This window comes from Camelus dromedarius, chromosome 1 (assembly GCF_036321535.1).
Source record: "Camelus dromedarius isolate mCamDro1 chromosome 1, mCamDro1.pat, whole genome shotgun sequence".
NCBI lineage: Eukaryota > Metazoa > Chordata > Mammalia > Artiodactyla > Camelidae > Camelus > Camelus dromedarius.
The window spans coordinates 75,528,240-75,552,872 of record NC_087436.1 but is presented as its reverse complement, the minus strand read 5'-3'; the positions used below and the strand labels follow the sequence as shown (position 1 = coordinate 75,552,872).

The 24,633-nt window shown below is 42.9% G+C and overlaps 1 protein-coding gene across 2 annotated transcripts in view; it reads right to left on the bottom strand.

The window, feature by feature from the left end:
• The window catches only part of FRAS1 (Fraser extracellular matrix complex subunit 1), a 408,983-nt gene that overhangs the window by 164,100 nt on the left and 220,250 nt on the right, over positions 1-24,633 (bottom strand). For both annotated transcript variants that reach the window (XM_064485618.1, XM_031432509.2), the window contains exons 16-20: positions 24,172-24,312; positions 22,412-22,552; positions 20,938-21,114; positions 9,328-9,468; positions 6,883-7,026 (exon numbers count right to left, since the gene is read on the bottom strand). In XM_064485618.1, coding sequence (XP_064341688.1) covers positions 6,883-7,026; positions 9,328-9,468; positions 20,938-21,114; positions 22,412-22,552; positions 24,172-24,312 — 744 coding nt within the window. The remainder of the gene's footprint in view (positions 1-6,882; positions 7,027-9,327; positions 9,469-20,937; positions 21,115-22,411; positions 22,553-24,171; positions 24,313-24,633) is intronic.

Below are 24,633 nucleotides of genomic sequence, written 5' to 3'. Positions count from 1 at the left end.
AGGGCTACAAGGGATGAATGGGTGGGATTTTGATGATGAAAATAAGGTAGCAACTGCTACACGTTTTAGGGTGTGCTTCTTTCGTTCTCTCAGCTTATAGCTTCTGGAGCAGCTGCAGCAAGATGTAGGGCAGTGCCCACCCACCGTCCCCATGCGTAGAAGCTGCTCTAAAACAACTGGCTCCCACCTTTCCAGCTTCAAGTCACAGTATCCCGAGAAAGAGCTGGTACACCAGCTCATACAGGGCTCCTACCCAGCCCTTAATGATGCTCATTTGGAACTGGTTTTTCTTATTACTCACTGTTGCGGTTTTATCAGCTTATTCCAAAACAAGGATTTTTTGCTCTTTTAATCTGTGCATTTCAACTTTTTCACCACCTTTTTTAGGGTCCTCTTTCAGAAATGATTGACAATAAATGGGGGAAACGGTGGAAGGGACTCAAAAGATTTTACTTTGTTTTTTTAATGCTTTCAAAGAAAAAAATATGAACAGGTTTTCTCACTATTCAACTCAGGTTCAGAGAGCAGACACTTCTGAGACCCAACATGAGAGGGTAATTATAATTGCTCTTTGATGCTCTTTAGTAGACAGAAGAGTGGCAAACCTGAGCCTTCTCAGTGCCCCGCCTGCTTGCCCACAGAGAAAAGAAGGAAGGAAAATAGGAAGGAATGGAGAAAGGCACCAAGGGGTGGAAGGAAGGGAGAAAGGCACCAAGGGGTGGAAGGAAGGGAGAAAGGCACCGAGGGGTGGAAGGAAGGAAGTCCACAATCTGAATATAGGTTGATCATTTCATTTTACCTTTACGGAGTGCCAACAAATTGTCCAACATACTAACATCAGTTCAGGGCTTCCCAAAGATTGTTCTGTAAAGCACTGGTGAGCTCTGTGAGAGGCTATAATAAACCAAAGGGAGGGGTCTGCAATGAAATGTTTGAGACATGATGTCCAGCCTCCTTCATCTCAGAGATTCATAATGCACATCTGCTTATTTATGGTTTTGAGAAATCCTGCAATAAAGGAAGCTGCTCTGCTTTATTTAACTGAGAGTTTCTCAAATTTATTCTGCCAGGAGACTTCTTTGCATATAACACCTACTAACCATTGCTCAGAACTCGAGGACTATGGAATACAATATGAAAATGCTCAGACTAATATTTCTTTACTGATACTTATTTTGCTTACATTCTGGCAAAGATTTCCAAAAACAAACCAGCATTTTAAAAATTACTGCATAAACAAATTTTAATCCCCTAGAAGAATTCTACCATCCTAACAAATCAGCTGTTTAAAATTTTGCAGTCTTCACAGACATAGAAAACAAACTTATGGTTACCAAAGGGGAAGGGGGAATGAGATAAACTGGGAGTATGGGATTAACAGATACATTCTACTATATATGAAATCGATAAACAACAAGGATTTACTGCATAGCACAGGGAACTATATTCAATATCTTATAATAAACTATAATGGAAAAGAATAAAAAACACATCTATGAAACAAATCAGTTTGCTGTACACCTGAAATGAACACAATATTGTACATCAACTATACTTCAATCAAAAATAAATAAAAACTTGCAGCCCTCCCCTCTACAACATCACTCTCAGTATTATTTCCTTTTTCTACATAAAAACTAAAAAGTACTGCCTTCCCATTGGCCATTCCACAAAGCCCAAGGCTTTTTTTTTTTTTTAAATGAATTTGCATTTGGATATTTCTCCTTTTCTTTTTAATTCTCACCCTCTTCTATGAACAGGAAAAAGGTTTTAGGGGAGAAAGATGAATGGAAGATGCACCCCAGGCTTTGAAATTTGGGGATCACTTTGTTGAGATGTGGGCAAAATATAAAGAACAAAAAAATATGAAGAAAAAATCTGGCTTTCCATGGACTTAACCATGTCTGTTGCAATCTTATCCACTGTCACCTCTCACCCCAGTTCATTTATTTCTGTTGAAAGCCTTCAGCTCTGATCAAAATCTCACAAACTGTATATTTGCTTTGATAGGCTTGAAGGAAAGAACCCCACACATATGACATCTCCATATGTGATAACACATTGAGGTTATTGGACCTGTTCCCAGGAAGAGTTTATGCTTGTCTGTGTGATTGATTAGATGTAATTTTCTTTCTTAAACAGCTAAGTGTAATTAAGAGGTCTCTGATGATGATCTTAGGTGTAGCTCAGGTAGAGAATAAATCCTGTGAGTAAATCCTACCACCCTGCAAAGCTCACACATGAAAGATGGAGCAGAGAGGATGCTTCTCCAGGGCTCCCACTGTGCTAGGACGTCCCAAGGACGATGGAAATACACTCTACTGATGGCACTGCATGGGGTGGATTATCTTCTGCTTTGACTATCTCCAGGGCTCCTCCTAGAGCCTTCCTAAGTTTAGATAAAAGTTACACAAGGTTAACTTATGACCTGACTAAGGCAACACTTCAGCTAAAAATAGAGCTCCAGGACTTTAGGTTCGGGGTACAATGAAAACAGCAGATGAGCTCACGGGGGCTACAGTCAGAAAGCTGTGTTCACTTAGACCTGCAACCTCCTCCTGGACAGCTACCCCTGGGTGTCCAGTGGTCCAAGAAGCCCAAGCTCAACACAGCATGTTCCTGTTCTGGCCCTTGGTAAGTGGTACTCCCATTCCTCAAATTTACCTGACCAGAAACCTAGAAATCATCCCTGGAAACTCCCTCTCCCTTATCCAAAGGGCAAGATCACCAACTTCTGCTGCTTCTATTAGGTTGAACCATAAGAAATCACCACTATTTCATTTCCCCCTCCCCTTGCCAAATAGCAGTCTCACATGGGTCAACCTGAAATGGAGCAGGACTCGATGGGGCCTTCTCAGGATAGACCTGCCCCACCCTCCAGCCCTGCCATGGCCTCCACCTGCCTGTTGTCTGTAGAAAAACTTTAGTCAAAGAATAAGTTTAGAAGGGAAACAATGCAAAAGCAAAAGAAAGCAGTCAAACAAGACCAAATAATAGTAGTTTAGTCATTAAACAAAGTCAAGGACCTTTAGTTCCTCCTCAAGGGCTATAGATAATACTCTGAGCCAGATCCTTTGAGCTGTCCTGTAGGTACAGAAACCCCCACCAGGTAGAAGTTAACTACACGATGACCAGACCGTAGCCACGACATAAGCTGCCACAATTCCGAGAACTGGCCTCATAGAAATGGGAACAAACTGACCCTGAAACTGAAGATGCTATCTGTACTTAAAACAATCAAGATGATGCTGACCAGACCACTGCATGACTAATGTGCAAGATGACTGTCAGAGCTGACTGTGCTGATCTGCATGTAGCTGCCCCTTCTGTCTATACACCCTGAAACTCCCCTTTAAAAGCCCATGCCCATTGATTGGTGCGGGGGGAGGCGGCGGTTGAGGGTGGAGCTGGTGGGAATTGATCTTTGGACAAGAGTTCCCCTCCTCCCTGCTTCCTTCGCTCCTGGATGCTTGTCTGCAGAATACAGCAAACTTTCCTTTCTACTCACATGTGCCTCTCTTTGTATTGGCTTTCAAATAGCAAGCAGCTGGACCTGTGTTTCGGTAACAAATCTGATACATAATGAATACTTAGTGAAGCCATGCCCCCCTCTCTGCATCCCCTCAGCAGTTTCCTCATCAAAGGGCTTCATCTTTCATCTGGACACCGACAACCCCCTCCTAAAGGTCTTTCTGCCCCCAGTCTTGTCTTCTTCTGCCCAGTCTTCCACAGATCTTTTCGCAGAAATGTCATCATGATGCTTTTCTCTTTAAAAACCTTTAAGAGATGCCTACAGCCTGGATAACAAAGCTTGCTCTCCTAAACAGAGCATACAAAGGCCTTCATGACCTGCCCCTCTTCCTTCTGCTTCAGGTCCCAGCACTCCCAGACTAGGGCTGCCTTCTACTTAACTCTTCGCCAGTGCCTGAGCAGAAAATATTCTTTGGCTTGTTTTCTGGAATGCTCTCGCCTCTAAATCTCCAAACCCCTCTAACTCTTCCCCGTGTTTCCAAATCATCCCAGTTACGACCTGTTCCAGAAAGCCTTCACTACCCACTAAACACACACACATATATGTTCTAGCCTGGGTTAGGGTGCTGTCCCACAGGCTCATCTCATATCCACAGCAATATCATACCCAACACATACCTCCTTCCTTTACTGCATGATACATTTCTTGAATGCAAGCACTGTATCTTATTTCTCCGGGCCTTCCCAGAGACTAGCACAGTGCCTAGTATGAAGTGTGTGCCTGATAAATGTTTGATGAAGCCATAAATGAATGAATGCATTACAGTGCTACAGAGAGAATTGGGAGGGGTTTGGAAAGAGCATGTATTTATTGAAAAAGTAAACTTTGGGTCAGTGCACTTCTCTGAAAGATCAACAACTGAAATGATTGGCCAAATTTTTCTGTAACAAATATTGATACACCATTCTCCAGTCAATGAAGGATTTCCAAGCACCGGACAATGAGTTACCTTACTTAAAGCCTTCATTTAATATACCTAATCTCAGGACAGCCAACGTTTGTCCCTTCTAGCTTATTTTAGTGAGACTTGATCTTCTAGGACTGGGGACTTGTAGAGTCAATTAGCCTAGTCCCACGATACTTTATTCCAGTGATCTCTTAAAAGCCTTAAAAATTAATGCAACTCCTAATCACCTAATTTACCATCAAAGAGGGCTCTGGACATTGGAGAGAACAGAGCTGATTAAAAATTAAATTTTTCCAATCTCCTTATATAAACATTTATTTATAAAATCTGCCCCAGCATAAAATTTTTAGGGTCCACTTACAGAATAGGTTGGAAATAGAAAAGCCATTATGAAGGTTCAACTTTCTAATGCCCCTCTAACTGTAATCTCTCCTGACTCCAATCCATCTTCCACGCAGCTTGCAGATTTCCTGCCTGTGACATAGTCTTAGTCAATCACAGTCCTCCCCAAAACTCTCATGGCCCTATTGGCCACAAGATTCAGTCCAGAGTTTTTGACCCAGAACTTTGGGTTCCCTTTACCCTGATTCCAACCATTTCATCTAATATGCCTTAATTCAAACCATGCCCTTCAGCCAAACCATGCCCTTGGACCACTCTCACTAGCCATGAATGGCCCACGTGTTCTCCCCCTGGGTCTGTCTCCTGGTAGAATCCACCTGACCTCTCTAACAGAATCCTAGCTATTCTTCAGGAAAAACTTTAGGTCCCACCTCCTCCACAACACTTTCCACACCTTTCACTTCTCTCTTCTCTGAACTCCTGCAGCCCATGCTGACTGTTGGTGTTATTATCCATAACTTGCTTTGTACTATTTGTTAACTGCACTTGTGTCTTTGGTTCACCTCCTTAAGTAGAAGGAAACTCTATGTCCCCTTCAAACAGCAACTCAGCACCTGTACTCGGTCGGTTCTCAATATATATCCACTAATGAGCTCTAACCATGTCAGGAACCTTAGTTTTCACGGCAGCTGCTCCTTCGTATCCTAAAGTAAGAATGAGCAGCGGAGCTCAAGCTTACCAACTATTACACCAGTCAGACCCTGCCACTGCCAGATTTCCCTTCAAGAGTAGGTGCTAATGCCTCCCATTTGCCCACTTCCCCGGCCAGTTCTGACTACAACTGGTGGGACTAGCGATCGGCTCACACCCTACAGCTGTCGGGTATCTCATTAGTCTGGACTCTCCAAGCTTCTACTTTCCATTGTTCCTAAAATGCTTTGCGGTCTCTATGATTTGGTTTTGCCCTGAATCCCAGCATTTTTTAGCTGCAGCCCTGCTCTCGACAGTTTAGCTTCCTAGGGTATAGACCTTGGACCCCACTGTCTAGTCTCCAGCTAAGGTCATGTGCGAAAAGAATGGATCACCCAGACCATGGTGCCCCAGCTACACCTGAAGTGCTACCATTGGCTTGCTGTGCCCACACCCACCAAACTGGATGGCTGAGACAGCAGTGCTGGCCCGGATGGCATGTGCCTGCTGGATACTATGATCTAGACAACTGGCCACACCTCCTCCCTACAGCCAGGTCATCCCTCCAGCATGCATCCAACCAGATCCAGCCAGATTCCCAGCTCTCCCTCTTGCCTCCCGGTCAAGCCCTTCAGTGCTATGACAACAGCTTCTCCAGGCAAAGCTCTTCAAGTTTCTCCTACAATTTGGAGAAGTGGGTAGGGGTATATAATAACCCACTAAACTGTCAGCTCCTCTCTCCAGACTGTAAGCTTTTTAAGGACAGAGTCATTGTTTTATTTGTCACTATATTTTTTTTTTTTGGTATTATGAGCATCTGACCATTAGGAGACACTCAAAGATACCTGTTGCATGAATAGATGGCTGAAGACAAACACTGCATGGCTCCTTCATCATCTTCCAAATTCCAGGCTGTTTTTCTAATTCATTTCTTTTTGAGATCTGAGTTCTAAACTGAGGAGGAAAAAACCCATCTCCTGAAGCCACTGATTTACTTCTCGGTAAGTCTCCCTAGACGTTTGTGCCTGGTAGTGATGACAAAGGCTCTCCACCGCAGGAGACAGTCTTCAGAGTGACTCTTTTGAAAATACTTCTTGTTGTCTTCAGCTGAAGGACACCACAGGCCCAGAAGGCACTATTATCACGACTTTAATCTCCACTAATATGAGGTTCTAAGTTTTTTCAGGAATTGCAAGAGTGTTATTAGAAGATTCTACTTGAAACCACACATATTTACTAAATATCTGATAGGAAGCAGTGAAGCGAATTTCCAGGCAGGAGACCAATGACTCCCACAAGAGAGCTCCTAATCTGATGACCAAGGACAAGCACAGGAGCCCTCAGAGGCTGGGCAAGAAGAACGTGAGCGAATGGCGGTTGATTCCTGAGACTGAGAAGGAGTCACACTCACCGGCACAGTAGCCCACGAGGTTGAGGAACTGCTCCTCCTGACAGCTGGTCCTGCAGCTCCCGCCGGCCAGAGTGCCGTGAGGGTGACAGGAGATGCAGTCAGATCCCGACGGGCCGTGGCACTGCCTGCAGGTTGGGTAGCATTCTGGGGGGCAAAATGAGAACCAAGATTAGAATTAGCAGCTCAGCATGTAAATACATGAAGTGTTTCATGGACTCCACAAATTACTTTAAGAGCAGACTTCAAACGCTCATCATCTTTTAAAGACTCCTGAGTGAGCCCGACATAGCCTTAGGCCTGATTGCAGGACGGCCTCTCTGATGTTAGTGAAAACACGGTCCGGGAACAGAACACAGAAGCTAGAAGCATCAGAATTAGAGGAACCGACTGCAAGGCCTGACCATCCCCATCTATGCAAGTAAGGAAGTTCACATCAAAGTCACAGAGCAGAAGAGCACTTGGTAGGGCTCTCCCTATAAAATACTGTGATTCCAAGAGCGGGACAGGGAGAGGGGGGAGGTGCTTTGCTTCTAAGAAATTCCTGGCAGGCCCAGGGGGAACCGGACGCAGCAGAGGAAATGGAAACTTCTCGCTAGAGTCAGATGCCAGCAGGGCTCCCCCTGAGGCCACAACTTGGATGCTGGTTTTAGCAGCGACACTTAATTAAAATACAAAGAACTGAAAAAGCCCTCCTTCTGGAGGTTATCAGGAGCTGTGTTTGAAATTCAATTCCTTAGACAACACTGCATCCAAGCTATGTTTTCCCCCAGAAAAACGACCAAATTACTCAGAGGTCCTACATTGAAATGAGCCGTGAGTCACAGTGGGGGCAGGTGAGAAAGACAAGGGTGGACGGCAGAGAGGAACGGGAGGCTATGGCTGCAGCTACACTTGTGCCGCCAGGCAGGAGGCAGAGGCAGGAGCAGGGAAGGAGATTTAAGGATTTCTCTGCCAAGGATGACGAGGTCTAAGCATGTCTGATTCCAAGAGGAGGGGAAGGGAGGGACCAGAGCTGGGTAGAGCTTGCTGGCAAGAACTGATGACAAAGAATTCCCTTCTGGCACAGAGCTGGTGGGAAGGAAAGGCAGGATTTCGAGTAAAGTCAACTGCTTCTCACTTCTGCTGGCAGGAGGCCAAGATAAGATAAGGCGTTATATTAAAAAAAAAAAAAAAAGCGAGCAAGAAAGTGAACTGATTAGAAGGCTAGCATGAACCCCTCCTACATTCCTGAGGCTCTTAACTTTGCAAACGCCTGTCCAAAAGATACTGGAATCCTCAGGATGGTCCCACCGCCCAGTGCTTTCCTCCCTGCCAGAATATTTCCAGTGACCTTGGCGCCCTGCCGCTTGAGGTACCCATCTGCTGGCTTCACGCAGGTAGAGGCATGGACAGAGGAGCGTCAGAGCTTACTCAGACTTTTCTCCCTGAAACAGTTTTCCATACACAAAAACCAACTGGGGGAGGGTGAGAGCACATACGACAGAGCCCTGTTTTCGAGGACAACCCCAGTGACAGAGAAACCAGGAATGCTCCCCACTGAGCTTGAGTGAGTGTTTCAAGTAAAGCAACCCATGAGGCGCCTACAGAGATTAAAAGGCCACTTGGAAGAAGAAAATTCCAGGAAAAATATAATATTGCTATTCCATTGCCCAAATTTGTGTTCACGTTAAATTCCCTCTTTGGAGTTTGAGGCTAGATGAATCTAACAAGTCTTCATTCATTTCAAAAATAGTTTCTACATTTATGACATGTTTTCCAAGTCCAGAAATACATGTCAAACCATTTCTTAACAATGGGCTTCTTCCTATAAGCTGGCCTCAACAGTCTGTTTTTAGAAACAAAACCGTGATCATGATAGACTGTGTTTTGTCTTTTCCTTTTTTTCTGTAGATATGAGAAAACACAGTGCTACAATGACGTGCTCAAATTTTAGTCTTTTGTCAATTCCAATAAAACCCTGTACTAATCTGAACTAGTAATTTCTAGAATCTCTGTCACTGAACTACAAAGGTGCTCTTAAAAACATATTGGACTGACATGTCAAGGAAAGGAAGAAATACCTCTCTCTCCTTTTGCCCTATTGGGCTGTACCCAGGGGAAGTGGGGCTGAGAATGGCAGAGGCCACGCCAGATGCCTGATCCTTCACAAATACACTAGACCCTGTAGTAGCTCAGCTGCGTGATGATCACCGTCAAATCCGCCCCGCGCTGTACACGTAGTTCAAGCCGATTCTAACTTTTCACTTCATCCATACTGCCCTATCGGAAGAACAGAATTTCACTTGCTCCCTCACTCTGTCCCTTTACTTCTACAAGTTCAAGACAAGGATTTACAGCCCAGCCCTAGACCCCTGGTATGACAGGGTTTCTAATTACGGAGGCTGGCTGCATAATGAAGACAAAACACGGGCACAGGGCATGTGCGCTGGCGTGTTACACACTCACCTGTACAACTGCCTTCCTGGTTAAAGTATCCATCTGGGCACTGGGGGAGGCACTGCCCATCCAACAGCACATGGGAAGACCTGCAGGCTGTGCAGTTATGGGAGCTCTTCCCTACACACCCCAAACAGGATTGGTGGCACTCTGGAAGAAAGAGAAAGCAGAGGGCACAATCAGGAAAGCCACCATTCAACAACTGCAGTAGCTCCATCTCTCCCGTGGACACTCCCGCATGGGCGTAAGTTCTGCACATTTGCTCAGTTTTCCCAAGGCCAGGGCACACATCTCACATACTTCTCCCTCAAGGACATGTCCTACACAGCAGGCGTCTGCAGAACCCAGATTAAGTAAGGCATAAATCCTGCAAAACAGAAATAATCCTTTGCAGAATCATCCATTTCTTTCTTCCCATGTTCCCATTCTTGGAGAATGTCAAATAAAGAACAGGAAGCCATAAAACAGGTCTCTTTCCCTCAAGAGAGCCCCCCCCCCCCTCACGGTTGATGCGCTGCTGATCAGGCTGCTTAGGTTAAAGAGAAAGGTGATAGAAGCCCTATTTATTGATTCCACAAAGGTTTATATGGTGCCCACTCTCTGATGGAGACCGGACATACACAGGTGAGAACTGTCGAACATTTTGAGCTTCTCAAATTAGCTGCATCCACAGACGCACAAGCAAGAGTAACAAACTACCTTTCCAATGGCAACTGTCTCCTGATCTGTTGGCTTCACCACACTTGAATAATCATAACACCTACCATTTGAAATAGCCAGTCATTCACCTCCATTCATTCATTCCTTCATTTGTTACTGAGCCTCAGGTAGGTCTAGGTGCTGGGGAAACAACCATGAGCAAGACAATGACCTGGTTCGTACCCATGTGGATGACCCCATGCATTTCAGGCCACCTTCTGTCCAATGCACAAGCTCCACTGACTACAGAGGCACCACTCTCAGCCTCCTCTTCCCTTCCTCTGACCCTTCCATCAAATACCCAGAGGACTTAGAGACCAGCAGCTTAGAAGAACCAGATGGGATTTTCCATCACTGAGGTCTCCATTTCCACCAACCCTCCACAGAAACATAAATTTCAACCTGGGATTTATGTGGGGCTGACATAAGCTAGGATGTCCTGCTCCAGCAGTACTGGTTGTTGAAGTACTGGTTAAACTCCTGGTATACAGCTGGTGTCTGACTGCTGTCCTAAACTCTCTGGTGCTCCCTGCAGCCCTGGCTGCACCCTAGTACCCTGCCTCATCCATAACCCAGCACCTAAAGGTTTAACACCTGTACCAGGAAGCCTCCAGGACCCTGCTCCTGAGCTAAGGCCAGTACCCACTTGGATGGGGCCTCACTGTAGTACACCCTACCTTACTGGTTGCTGAATATTTTGATCATCATCCCAGGATACGCCGTAGAGCTCTATATCTGTTTCACAATACTTATTCCTCTATGAAAAACAGAATCAGAGCTCCAAGTTCTAAAATAATTCCCCCTCCTTTCCTTTTTTTTTTTTAGATTGCCTTGTTAACAGCTCTGTTCGCACAAGTCACAGGAATTTTTTCCCAAGTATTTTCAGAATCACTGAGAAAACACTTCCTCTCTTTAAGAAACAAAATAGAATAGGTGAACAAATATTATTATAAAAGAAGGGTACACATTATCTCATTATTTAAAGCAAGTTTAACACAAAATGAAACAGCATGTACTAGAAAGTCAGGTGGCAATATTTCAAAAAACAGCTAAATTATATTGTCAACACAGGGCTTTCCAGCATGATTTGGGGAAGCAACATACTTCTACATACTTCAATGTATTTATGATAATACCAATATGTTCCTATTAGACTTTACAAGACTGTTAAAATCCCTAGCTCTTCCTCTTACACCTCCCTGATAAATAGGAAATCAAAGCGTATCACTGTGGAATTGAAAGCCGGGAGAAGATGAATAAATGCATTATGGGCACACAACTTACTTTATTTCATTCCATTTGGTCACAGAATCGATGTGATAACCTGACTCAGTGTGAATAAAGGTTATTATTGAATTACAGAAAACAAGAAAGCAATGAGGACAAATGAGTTGAAAGGTTGTTTGGCCAAGAATTCCAGGAGAAAGTCCCTTTGCCACCCACTAGATTTTAGAAATGAGCCTCACTGAACATCTCCATGGCAGATTTCAGAATGGCCTTCATTGGAAATGTGTAAAAACCAAGTAGATAATGAGCTAGCTAGGGGCCGTGTGGCACAGAGGAAAAGGATATGTTGGGTGGCCATCCTCTCTAAGCACTTTTTTCTCTGTAATTCTCTATGTCTGTAACTACAGGCATCTGCATCTTTAAAACACACACATGAAACTTCAATTCTGTGCTGATTTGTCTACACTATTTCAGTGACTTTTATGAGGGTCTGTCATTCTATGGAAGCTGATTTCACAGCAGAAGTTCTGGTTTGAAGTCTAAGATCCTTCAAGGAAGACTAACTCCATTACAGGGCATATATGGAAGAGATATGAAATAAAAAGTCCTATGAATAATTTCTCCGCGTAATACTATGTTTTTAGAGAGTGGTTTTCCAGTTGATGGCTGAGTATATTTCTGAAAAAGCATAACTGAGCTGCTTAAGCACTAAAAGTGCCAGCACTAAAAGTGTCCTTAGATGGTTGTAAATTCCAGTCAACCTGACTCCAGTAAAAATTGTACCTAAAACAATTAAAACAGATCATTTTTTTGTTCATTCTATTTTCTATTTAAATTTCAGGTGATGAACACTACTACTTCTTTTTTCTTTTTAATGACACAAAAAGTGGGCCAGCAGCCCTATCTCCATATCATGTAAAAATTCCTGGCTTTTCATGTCAAAACAATTTTTGAGGTAGACGTCTCCTGAATTACGATGTAAACATCAAAATCCTCTAGGATATGCAGTAGGGATAGTGTGATAAAGGATGAGCACTGAAATGAATGAAATTAAATAAAATCACTCCCCTCCTTTTGCTCACCCTTCTTTTCCTTCTTTTCTTTTCTCTCTCTCTTTTCTTTTCTTTTCTTTTTCTTTTCTTTTCTTTTCTTTTCTCCTCTCTCTCTCTCTCTCCCGGCCCTCTCCCTCTCCCCCTTCTCTTTCTCTTTTTTTAATGAAAATGATTTAATTTACCTCCCCACCTGCTACTAGATTGGGAAGCCTTTAAGAGTAAAAAATCTCATCTTCTCAATCTCTGTGATTCCCACAGTATCTGTCATAGTCCCTGTCCCTGGCATGTCACATGTTCCCAATAAATGAGTTTCTGCTAACTGAATGGGTGGGGGGGCAGGTAGGAGGGTCAGTGGGTGGGTGGGTGGGTGGAAACACTGACAGCACACTTCTAGGTCTCCTTTCTCTTTGATCATTTCTTTTCAGCCCTTCTCTGTTCACGTCATGAATGGAGGAGCTTCCCCAAATTGTACCCTCTGCTCTTGCTCTTCTCACGCTTGAGCAAACTTAGTCATAGCATTAATGATGACCTCCATGCAGGTGAGTCTACAGCTCTGACTTTTACCCTGAATTCTAATCACACAAACCTAACCGCCTTGGGGATATCTCTACTTGGTGTTTCGTTGGTATCTCATATTCCTAATTCTGCCAATACCACCATTATCCACTCCCAAGCTCAGCTCCTGCCTACTTACTGTAAATTATGACATCACATTCCTTCCGTCCAAACTGTACTCAATGTCCACCCCCAACCTCGCATCCTACCGCCAACCTGGTCCTTCTTTTGTAGTCCCTGGCTCACCTGTTACCTCACCATTCACCAAGTCACTCATGGCAAAAACCCTAGACTTCCACTTTTCCATCACCACAACACATCTAAGATATGCTGATTTTTACTTCTTAAATCTCTGTCAAATCTATCTCAATTTAATTGTCCCTGTGATCTTTCATGCAGACCTTTGACATCACCCATGATGTGGGTTAGTGCAGCAGCTTCCTGGCCAGCCCCACTCCGTTTCTCCCCACTTACCTGCCACACAACCACCAGATAGATTGCTACAAAATGCAAACTGACCAACTTCTTCTTCTACTTAAAATCTTTTAATGGTTCTCCAAAACCAATAATGTCAACTTGAAACTCCTTAGCACAGTGCACACCAGCACTTCATGACATGAATCACCCCCACGTCTCAAGTATCACTCTCTACAATTCACTGCTTTGGACTTTATACCACAGGAATACCAAATGCATGGTACTTCTCCAAACATGCCATGCCTTTGCACTTGCTGCTTCCCTGTCCCAGAATGCCCGTTTCCACCTTCTTGCTTGGTGAGCTCCCACTGACCTTCAACAGCATGATGGTGTAGCTTTCCCCCTACACATTTCTCCGCATACCCTCTACCCAGACAGTCAGTCTCCTTTGCACTCTTCCTGAATCTTGTGTCTACTGTCATTACAACATGCATCATGTTCTTTTAATCACTTGTTCAGATGTCAGCCTCCCCTACATCATCACGCTTTCCTGAAGGCATGGTCTATATCTTTTTCATCTTTCTATTCCCAAAGCCTAGCACACCCATGCTATCAAAGCAAGAAGGGGAAAGTGAAGAAGACTGAACATTTCCAGAAGGCATGCATTCGTACAACTTATGTCAGCACTCTAGGGACTACATTAAGGAGTGTTGCCTAATAGAGATGCCACGTATTTCATTCAATTAATGCAAGGGAATCCCAACTTCATAAATAGTAACGTACTCAAACAGAGGATGCCGACTCCTGCCCATTTATTTCTTTAATTAAAATTCTGTGCCTTTAGGCCTTTGGTGAATTTTAGGAACAACTACATAGATCAAAATACCACAATATACTTTATTTCTTCCTATTCACCTAAAGCAAGTTCATTAATTAACCGAATTTCTCATTTAAAAAAGTGAATTTCTCATTTAAAAAAGAAACTCATTTTGGTCCAAGATGGCAACATAGGAGGCTCCTGAGTTCACTTTGTCCCACAGTCACACCAAATCTACAGCTATACATGGTACAATTCCCTCTGAAAGGAATCCAGAAATTGGCTGAGTGACTCCTACAGGTTAAGTAAGTTTGAAGAAAAAGAAAAAAAAAAAAACATCAAAATGGACAGGAAAGGCTGAGACACAGTCTTGCCACAAACCCTACCCCTGGAACAGCAACATACTGTCAGGTGGGAACTCACAACGCCCAGCTTCTCCCCGAGGAGTGAAGGATTTGAATCTAACATCTAGAACCCTAAATTTAGGACTTCTGTCTTGGAAATGGGCCCCCAAAACTCCAAGCCAATGAAGCAAAAATTCAAAGCCAGTGGGGCTTGACTCCAGAAGGCCTGTAAGACTAGAGCATACAAAGACATAGCTCTTCACAGGCTCTCTAAGATTTGTGGTGGTTATCGCCCAGGGCTCGGCGCAGGCGCATCGGTCAGAAACGCCCATCTCCCAGTCTTCTCCTGAAAGAAACATATTTGCCTATATGAAAAGCTGCAGCCTGAGCGTCAGGCTTCTGCTTTTACACACACGTAGAGGCTGAGTGCCTGCTAGCCTTTTCTGAGACCTGGGAGGTGGGAGGATACCGTCTGGTGCCCTGGCTTTTACAGCTGCTGCCCAGAGGACACACCCCTAGATGACTATGGTGATTAAGCAGGGTTTGAGTCTGTGGGTTCTGTGGGATTGTAGCAAACAGAGGAACAGTTCTTAACCAGCTGTCACCCCAGGGCTCAGCGCAGAGGGCGTGGACAGGAACACCCATCTCCCAGTCTTTCTCTGAAAGAGGTTCACTTGCACACTTTAGGAGCTGCTGCCTGAGGGTCTGGCTCCAATCAGCCAACATCTAGGTGCTGACTAAGATCCTCCCCTTTGGGATGGGGTGTTGGCACACCCTCAACTACTGGGAGCCACTGAGAACAAAGGATGTGGGTTGGATAATCACAAATGTTGGAGAGACAACCAAGAGCAAGAGCTGGGCTGAATGATGACGTTCCGACAACAGATGGGTGATTGCTGGGGGGTGGGTAGGAATAAGAGGAGGGGAAATGAGTTAAGGTGGTCAAAATGCACAAAATTCTAGTTATGAGATAAGTTTGGGGGGAATGTAATATACAGCATGGTGACCATAGCCAACAATACTGTACTGTTTATTTGAAAGTTGCTAAGAGAGTACATCTTAAAAGTTCTCAACACAGGAAAAAAATTGCAACTCTGTGAGGTGAAGGATGTCAACTAAACTTAATGTGGGAATCATTTTGCAACATAAATATATCAAATCATTATGTTGTATGCCTTAAACTAATACAATGTGATATGTCAATTATATCTCAATAAAACTGGAAAAAAGATAAAAACCTGTATTGATTTTGTGCAATTTTGCCCTATGAAGTAAGACCCGCCTAAAGAGGCAATACTATCTTCAACAGAAAAAGAAGGCTTGGAAAAATTTAGTTGCAAAAATTTCCCTGATGTTTCCCTGACCAAAGAAAGTTCTGTGACATTCTAAGTACAATGAAAAGGCAGCGATGCAGGGATGGGGGTGACTGGGATGTTTATTGCCTCTGCATTCTTGCTTGAACCACAGTGTTTCTACTGACATAATACATTAGAAGATACGTAGGTAACATTCATTATTGCACAACAGAGTTCATTTTAAAAATAAAACTTGTACTTTCCTCAAAATTATATTATCTTGAACTCTCTTGCTGAACTTTGTGGGAATTGAAAAAAAAAAATCCATCATTAATTTGCCAGAGAATCGGGGCAATTACAAGGCTAATCTAGTCATCCTGACCATGTTCATAGCCCATCCTGCTCTACCACTGCCAAACTGTTGATTGAGCTGGATTGAGCAATGGTGATTGAGCTGGAGCATTAATTGAGATGGCCTGGCCTAAAATTAAATTGTTAAGTTCCAGTGTGAAATGCAGAAGAAGAGATCTAGGCTCGGAAAGAAGGAAACATTTCCTGAGCAATTATGTTCTCTATTAGAGCCTGGATCCCCCATTGCTATGTTATTCTTAAGTTAGTTCTTTCTAAGCCTCACTTTTTTCATCTATAAAATGGGAGTAAATATAAACTCACAGAATTTCCAATAAAATTGAGTTGTAAAAAATTTATAAACTATAAAGTGATTTATATGTTTTTATGTAAATAATTATAAGAATCTATGCTAAAAGATTAAAAGAGGTAATCTCAAGATAGAAGAGTTGTAAGTAGGATTTACATGTAAAATAAAGGATAAGTTAAGTTTAGTTTGAAATAAACAATAAAAAATATTTTAGAATATCTCAGGTAACATGTGGGACATACTAGACATTTCTTTTTTTTATTTGCTAAATATTTTCATTTCCTAATCCTATATTTTTATTTGTTAAATCTGGGTAAACCTAGTAATAGATGTTTTTGTTTTCTTTATCTGGATTTTTTTAAGTTTCTGTAATATGTAAAATGCACGCAGTGAGAAGAAATAAAAATTGGGATTTTTTTTTAACTGTTAGAAACAAATATGCAGGTGATAAAATGCCGTATTTGTCCTTCTTTGATTAGAGGCTTTGCTTACTCAAACCAAGGTCTGTGGACCAGGAACGTCAGCCTCACCTGGAACGTGTTAAAATACAGATGCTCAGACCCCACCCCAGACCATTCATCTGAATCCATATTTTAACAAGATTCCCAGGAGATTCCTATGAGAAGTTCAACTCTAGAGCAACCTCAACTAAAAGCTGGGTTTTCAAAATAGTTGAATCCTTTAAAAAAAAAAAGTCTTCAATAAGAGTGGAAGGAGACTCTGAGACTGAGTTGAGCAATCTGACGTGATCCAAGGACCACCCATGGGAGAGAGGAGGGGCCTCCTACTGACCAGAGCCCCGGATCCTTCCTACCGTCCATCCACCCATCCACATGGGCTGCACAGTCACTATATGACTTCAGGAGGCACCAGTCACATAAACTACTGTGAGAACAGTGCCCCTGGTATTGGGTATTTCTTGGGTTTTCCATTTGTTTTAGAAAGTAGAATCCATCAATGCTAGTGAACAATTAGTTAAACTGGTGAGATAAACGCTGAATAAAATCACTAAAATCCTTCTTTTAGCTAATACTCAAGATTGATATTTAATAAACGGGCACAATTTTGGTTGATTACTGACAATGCCTTCAAATGATCTCTTACAATTAGTAACAGATTTTATTTTGTACCAGCAATTCTGGTCACACTTTGAAAACATAGAGGCCATGTGAAAAAGAAGCATCATGTTAGAGTCCCATCTTCTGAAGTAACCAAGTTCATTTTTGGGGGGAGGGAGAAGTAATTAGGTTTTATTTATTTATTAATTTTGCTTTTTTTTTTTAATGGAGGTACTAGAGAGTGAACTCAGGACCTCATGCATGTCTAAGCATGCACTCTACCACTGAGCTACACCCTCCCCCTCCCAAGTTCATTTCTGAGAATGAGTCAAAAATACAGGACAAACACACGCAGGTTTCCGTACCCTTCCCACCAAAGCACTTTTGCTTTGGAGCCCACCTCAGCTAGCCCCTGCCTTCCTCATTCCCTGGCTGTGGGCTTCACAGTACAGACCACGAGCCAAGTGTATATATACCATGGGCTTTGTTGCTGGTGTTGTTATTCATTTATTTACTCATTGTCTGTCTCTCTCACCAGCATATAAGTTCCAGAAGAGCAGGAATTTCCTCTGACTCATTCACACGTGCACCCCAAGTGCCTAGACAATGCCTGGTACCCACAAAACATTCAATAAACATTTATAGAAGGAATGAATCAAGACAGATCGTTCTCTGGCTAATAATAAACAATATCTCTTTGGTCACTGTTTGTTAATGTTATATTTTTTGTCTTTCCGTCACAGACTTGGATCTTAGTCAGATATCTTGAGTAAATTTGCTTCATCTTCCACAAGATCCTTCCTGGATTGTCATAGAGCTCTAGAGTAGAAACTTTTATAATAACTTCTGACAATATTCAGACTCCAAGTAAATTGCTACTCCCTCTAATGCATCCGCCTCTCACTTTCATTAGCCGCAGTCATATTCTAATCACTCTGTGCTGCAGTCTCAGAGAGGAAGAGGGAGAGTTCCAGAAAACAGTTGCTTTTTCCTTCTTTATGAAAAGCTTAGCGATCAAAAGGGCTGTAAAATCAACTCTCAGTGGCGCGCGCCCGCACACACACACACACACACACACACACACACACACACCCAACTCTAACCTTTCAAAATGTTCTTTGAAGAGGCAAGGGTGTTTCCTGGAATGTGAGGAGGGGAGCCCAGTGCAATCTCACAGGGCTCCCAGGCCTGATTTCAGAGACAACGCTTCAGCAGAATCGAAAATGAACAGATTGTGGGGAGGCAGAAAGGTTTCCTGAGATACGGGATGAGTGACAGGGAATACATCAATCAACACACTTACTACTCAGGTAAGGTTGGAAACAATCGGTGGTTACGCTCAGTTTCCCAGTGGAATTTTGGGCAACTCAATTAACCTCCCTCTCCCACATTCTCATCACTTATAAATTGAGTACAACAATCTGCCTAGCAGAGATTGTGTGGGATTTGGTAATAAATATGAGTAGAGGGCTATATGTGTGATACCTAATAATATTATGTTAATTAGCCTAAAATCACGGGGCAACACGGGGCCTCAAGAGGTCAGTCTAGCCCTTTCACACGGGACCACAACTAAACCATTCCAGAGGGATTAGATTCTAATCCTTTTTAAGAGGTGTCTATATAAAGGGATTCCCAGAAAACTCCCCCCTTTGTCAAAGATGCTTTCTTAAATTTAAGATGTCTCAATCCTGCAGCGTTGGTATGCTGTGCTTTTGCCCCTTCAGTGACCATATGATAGCAGCATCCTGGTGTAGAGAGAGCATGGATGCTGGAGTCAGGCTGACTCAAGTCCCCACTGGACTCTACTCTGTGCTGGCTACATGGCATTGAGCAAGTTACAGCCTTAACTTCCTCCAGCCTCAGTTTCTTCTCCTCTAAAACGGTTGTCCCACTAGGAAAAAAGATAATAAATAAAATAAAATAGTTGTCCTATTGACCCTGTCAGGTTGGTATCAGGACCAAGTGAAAAGAACAAGCCGCTTCTCACAATGTCTGCATTACCATGTGCACCGAATAAACAGGAACATCATTTTCTGGCTGAACGACCCTGGTTACTCTAATTGTTATTAACAATTTAACTTTCAAAATGTTAAGCATTTTTGTATCTCTTTTCTGATCCTTCTCCAAATTCCCTATTTTTTATTTTTAATATAATGATCAAAATCATAGGAAAAGGCTAACTACGCTGAATAGCCTGGGAAGATTTCTTCTTTACTTCTCCTGGGATCAAAAGGGAAGGCTGTGTGATAAGCCTTGGGAAGGCACTGGGACTCTTAGTGACGAAGATTCTTAGTGACGAAGACTTGGGAAGGCACTGTCACTCTTAGTGACAAGTGGTAGTGGAAACAGAGCCACAGGAGTTGAAGGGACCACAGAGAGTTTGGGCGATGCACAATGGGTAGAAACCAGCATGTCTGGAAAGAACAGACCCTTCTTCAATTTTAGGCACCAGGCAAACCCCTGTAGCCTAGTGCCTCCCAGGGAGCAGGCGGTTACCCCTATAATATTCCTGAACACCCGAGTATATGGCCTGAGATTTATACCAGTTGATCATGGGGGCTTTACAATTGACCAAGCACTTACACGCTCTGCACTTCCTTTGATCCTGGCAAAAAGCTTGTGTGAAAAATAATTATCCCTCTTCTAACGCTGTGAATACAAAGGCTCAGAGAGCTTACGTGTCTGGCCTGGGGTCTTGGTATTCCAATTCTGCATACTTTCTACTGTGCCATAAACTCCTGTGTCCAAAATCTTTTCATCTAACCTTGAAATCCAGCATTTCCACGTGAGGGTATATTCCAATGTAAAATTGAAGCCACTTCAATAAGTGGGCTTGTAAAATACAAAACTGAATCTGCAGGATGCTTACAGTTAGGTTGCAAAAATAAAAACTCAAAGCTATGCACAGGGAAAAAGACTTGGCTATAGTACAGAAAAATGGTAAAGGCCATTGGGTTTAGGTGGTAGATGGTGAGTATATATCTCCTGTTCATCTTCTCAACCACCTACAGATGACCAGGCTACTGAGTCAAATTATTCAGGAGGGCATCAATTCTCTGTAGATGATATGCCAAGACAATGGGGGGAATCACTTTTAAATTTTGACAGAAGTCCAGATTTTGCCCTGAAGGGACCAATTCATATTCAGAGCAGCAAATTAGAACAAATAAATGGAATTCTACAGCGAGCTCTAGGTCTGTCTCAGCTACTTACACTGTCTCTGAAAGAATCCCTCCCTGGAATTTCTGAGTGTGACTCTGGGGACAGAGGGGTAAGAGCTGTTCACTCTTTAAGATCATCCATTACTCACAAAGGGAAGGAGGCCATCAGTGGGGCCACGCTTTCGCATGCCGGTCTTGGGTTCCATCCACAAGCATCCAGGAACCATTGTAACAGGAAAACTAAGATCTTCTGGCTTTGGCCCCACCTCACAGGATCTCTTAAGAGGTGAGCCCAGAAGCTACCCAACATGTCCTCAAATCGGGCTTACTCACCTTCACACAGCCCCGTGTTCTCCAAGTGAAAATGGGCTCTGCACTGGGGCAGGCACTCGCCAGAGGTGATGTTTGCCCCAGACAGCTGCTCAGCTTGCAGTCCTTCCTCTGGCTTCTTGCACTGGGTGCACTGAGAGGGCTGCGGACCCACACAAGTCAGGCAAGAGAAATGACAGGCTGCCAATAGGAATAAAATGCAAAAAACAATCTAAGGATCATGTACATGTTACCACCAAGGGGAGACCCTAATTAAATCAAAACCACTTGGACCAGTTCACCAGATACATCCTTTCAGAAAACTGTTTTTCCTGCATTCTATACAAAGCACAGGGTGATAACATTACTATTTGTGAGAGGCCAAACGAAGGTGATGTTAACTAGTCAAATCTCTCAGGTCCTGAAAGGCTGCCAGACTAGATCATGGAAAAAAAATATAGCACACTGGACAATATTGGCTTGGTTCTCCAGAGATTCACATACAGTGGATAACGATTTAACATTATGGCCTCAGTTTTTATGGATGATTTTAAGAAGCATTCCTATAAAGGCCATTACTGTATTTTTGGCAAAAATGGTAGTTGTGTTACTATCCATTATGTCATCCATCACCCACTAAAGAGGGGTCCAGGCAACAAATTTCTCTTAGAATTTATGTGAGAAAAGGCTGCTTTTCTAGACAAGGAAGAGGCCCCTTTGGAGCAGCAACAAGAATTTGACAATCCATCACAGTTTCTGGTTTTCCTTGGCTACTGGTGAAAATCCGAGCCCAAGAGAGTACTCAGAATTTCTCACACCCATGTTCTGATATAATAAACTCTCCTGTACTTTAAAAGATTCTCTAAATTTTCTTCTTCATAATATTTACTGCAACTGCCCTGTTTTAAGTATATTTTTCTGCTAACTGTCCTCATATTCTTTTCCAAGGTGCCCTACGTATAAATAAACGTAAATTAACTTCACTTAATTAAAATGTTTGCTCCCAATGTTCTAGTTTCAAAAGGCTCAAATGAATCTGCCTTCCCAAAGAGCCCAAAGCCTTTTTGGCAAACAGGTATTTAAGATTTTCCATTTTATTTCAGCCCAGAGGCATTGCTAGTAACTCTCAGTTTGCTCAGCGATATCATTAACAAGAAGTTCTTCAGGGAAAAACAAAATGAACACTGAGAAAACCATTAGCACATCTTGGAGAATAGAAAAAGGAGGAAATAAGAGTTGGGTTTTGTGTTAATGTACGGCGAATTCCTCTCAAGGATAGCCAGAAAAATCAAGACCTTTTGGATGTCTTCACAAATATTCCAATGTGATTTTTTTTTTCAGATTATCCCTTAGTAATGAAAAAAAAAAAAAAAAAGGCATGTAATGCATACATAACCATATGGGATACACTAGAGGAAAAGTTGCCCCGGAAAGTAACTTCAATCTACATCCTCGCGATGGGAAAGTCTCTCAAGAATGAGGGTGACGCCAACGATACCTTTGCAGACCCCGCGGTTGGGGTAGAAGCCCTCTCCGCAGCTGGGCAGGCAGTGGCCTTGGCGCAGAGCCTGGGGGGCGCTGCAGGCAGTACACTGAGAGGCGGCAGGGCCGGAGCAGCTGGCACACGAGTGGTGACACGCTGAGGAAGAGAGTGCGGGGGACACGTGGGACTGAGGTGACTAAGAAGCCTATGTCTTGGCTGGGCTCCTTATGTGCCACTCTCACTCAGTTCTCTCACTCAGTTCGCTAGCTGTCACACCAAATCAAGGGAAAAGACACGTTCAGAGGTCGTAATATCACCAGAACCACCCACATTGCTCCTTTACCCATCTGTCACCCATGTGCTAGCTATGATTTATTAGCTACCCTTTACTTAGCATTTGAACTAAGTGTTATACACATATTGCACTTTTTAATCTTCATAGCAACGTTATGAGGTAGGTACTGTGAACCCCATTTTGCAGATGAGAAAACTGAAGTCATAGAAAGTTAAAAAAAAATTGACTCAGGATCACAGAGTTCATTCGTAGCAGAGCTGAGATTTAGCCCTAGGCTTGCCTGAACCTAAAACTGCCCATGTGAATAGGGAAGAGTGGAAAGTTCATTGATCTGCGTGTTGGGAGCGCTGGCATTTTTGACTGGTTTGTCTGTTAACTTATGCCCTTAGCCAAGTCTGAGTCTCTCCAGGCCTAGTTTCTTTGGCATATGCACAGTGAGAGGCTGGACCAAATGGTCATCTCAAATACTTACAGCTGGACATTCTAGGATCCTAAGTAAGAATTATATGAAAGAATCTGAGCACTACATGTGATGATGTCAGCATGCATCTCCACTGCTTTGGTTCTGGGGGTAGCGGTGGGACACCTCTGACTCTAAGAGACAGATGGTACCATGCCATCCTAACAGACAGCAGTGAGATACTGAAAGAAGGCTCAGAGGACAAGGGTCAGGAGCTGGGAGAGGGGAGTGTGGAGACAGGATGAGCCTGTTGGGGGCAGGATATCGAGGAAAAGGGATGCACAAACACTGGATGAGTAAAGAGGTTGGCAAATAAACAGGAGGTTGAAAAGACAAGGTTGTGAGACCAATCTAAATGCCCTGCCACTGACAGACACTACAGGTGGAAGTAAGAATATGTGGGTTTGTTTTGGAGAAGAGGGGCAATCAAAATATCGTAGGCAGCAATAAGTTACCACCTCAAATGGGAATGTCTCCTAGTTTAAGTTGTGTAAGTCTGAAAGAAACACTATGGATAGCACATAAAACCAAATTTTCAATAGATACAGACTTTAGCTTTACAAGCTATCAAACCTGGTTTACTTATTTTATTTTTATGGTGTGATGTAGTTGCCAATATATGTGTTTATAAATGCCATCTAAGGAATGATTGTCATACCTACAACGTAAGTTAGTGATGGTTTACAAGTACACAAGGACTGTACAAAGATACTGAAGGTGTTCTTGGCATTTCAAAAAGACCCAATGATCTCTAATGATGATTGATATGTATAAGTCCTGTATTTAACTGCTCTAGTCCTCCAGCATCCACCATATTTCCTGCTCCCATACCAGATCCACATAGGTTCTATAAGGAAAAGCGACTCCTTTTAATTTGACAATTTCCCATCATATAAACAAATTTCCAAATGAGCAGCATACAGCAGCAAGCATAACCAAACGTGTTACATACTTTTTGATGATGAAGATGGTGATGATGATGATGATGATATAACCATTTAACAATTACCCATGTCATACCTTTGCATCTGCCCGTGGCATCAGCGTAGTAGCCATCAGGGCATTCAGAAATGCATTTCCCATCATTCAACACCGTCTTCTCAGCACAGGTGAGACATCTGGGACTACTGGGGCCACAACTCTTACAGGATTGATCACAAGCTAAAAGGGGAGGAAAACTCATCAGAGAAAATCAATAGTGAGCAAAGGGAGCAGAGAAAGTCTATTCTTTACAACATCCACAGTTGATATCAACATAATAATCACATTCTCTGGCTGCTCAGCTGAGTTCTATTTCCTTGATTCCAACATTTCTGTTTTCACAGTTGAAGGAGAACCAACTAATTATTCATTGAACTAAGCATAACAAGTACTGAGGCCCACCTATACAATATATTAAGTGTATCCAACTTAATATGGGACTTAAAGTCAAAATGGTTTTGGCAGTAGGGTTGCCAGAGTTAGCAAATAAAAATATCAGAT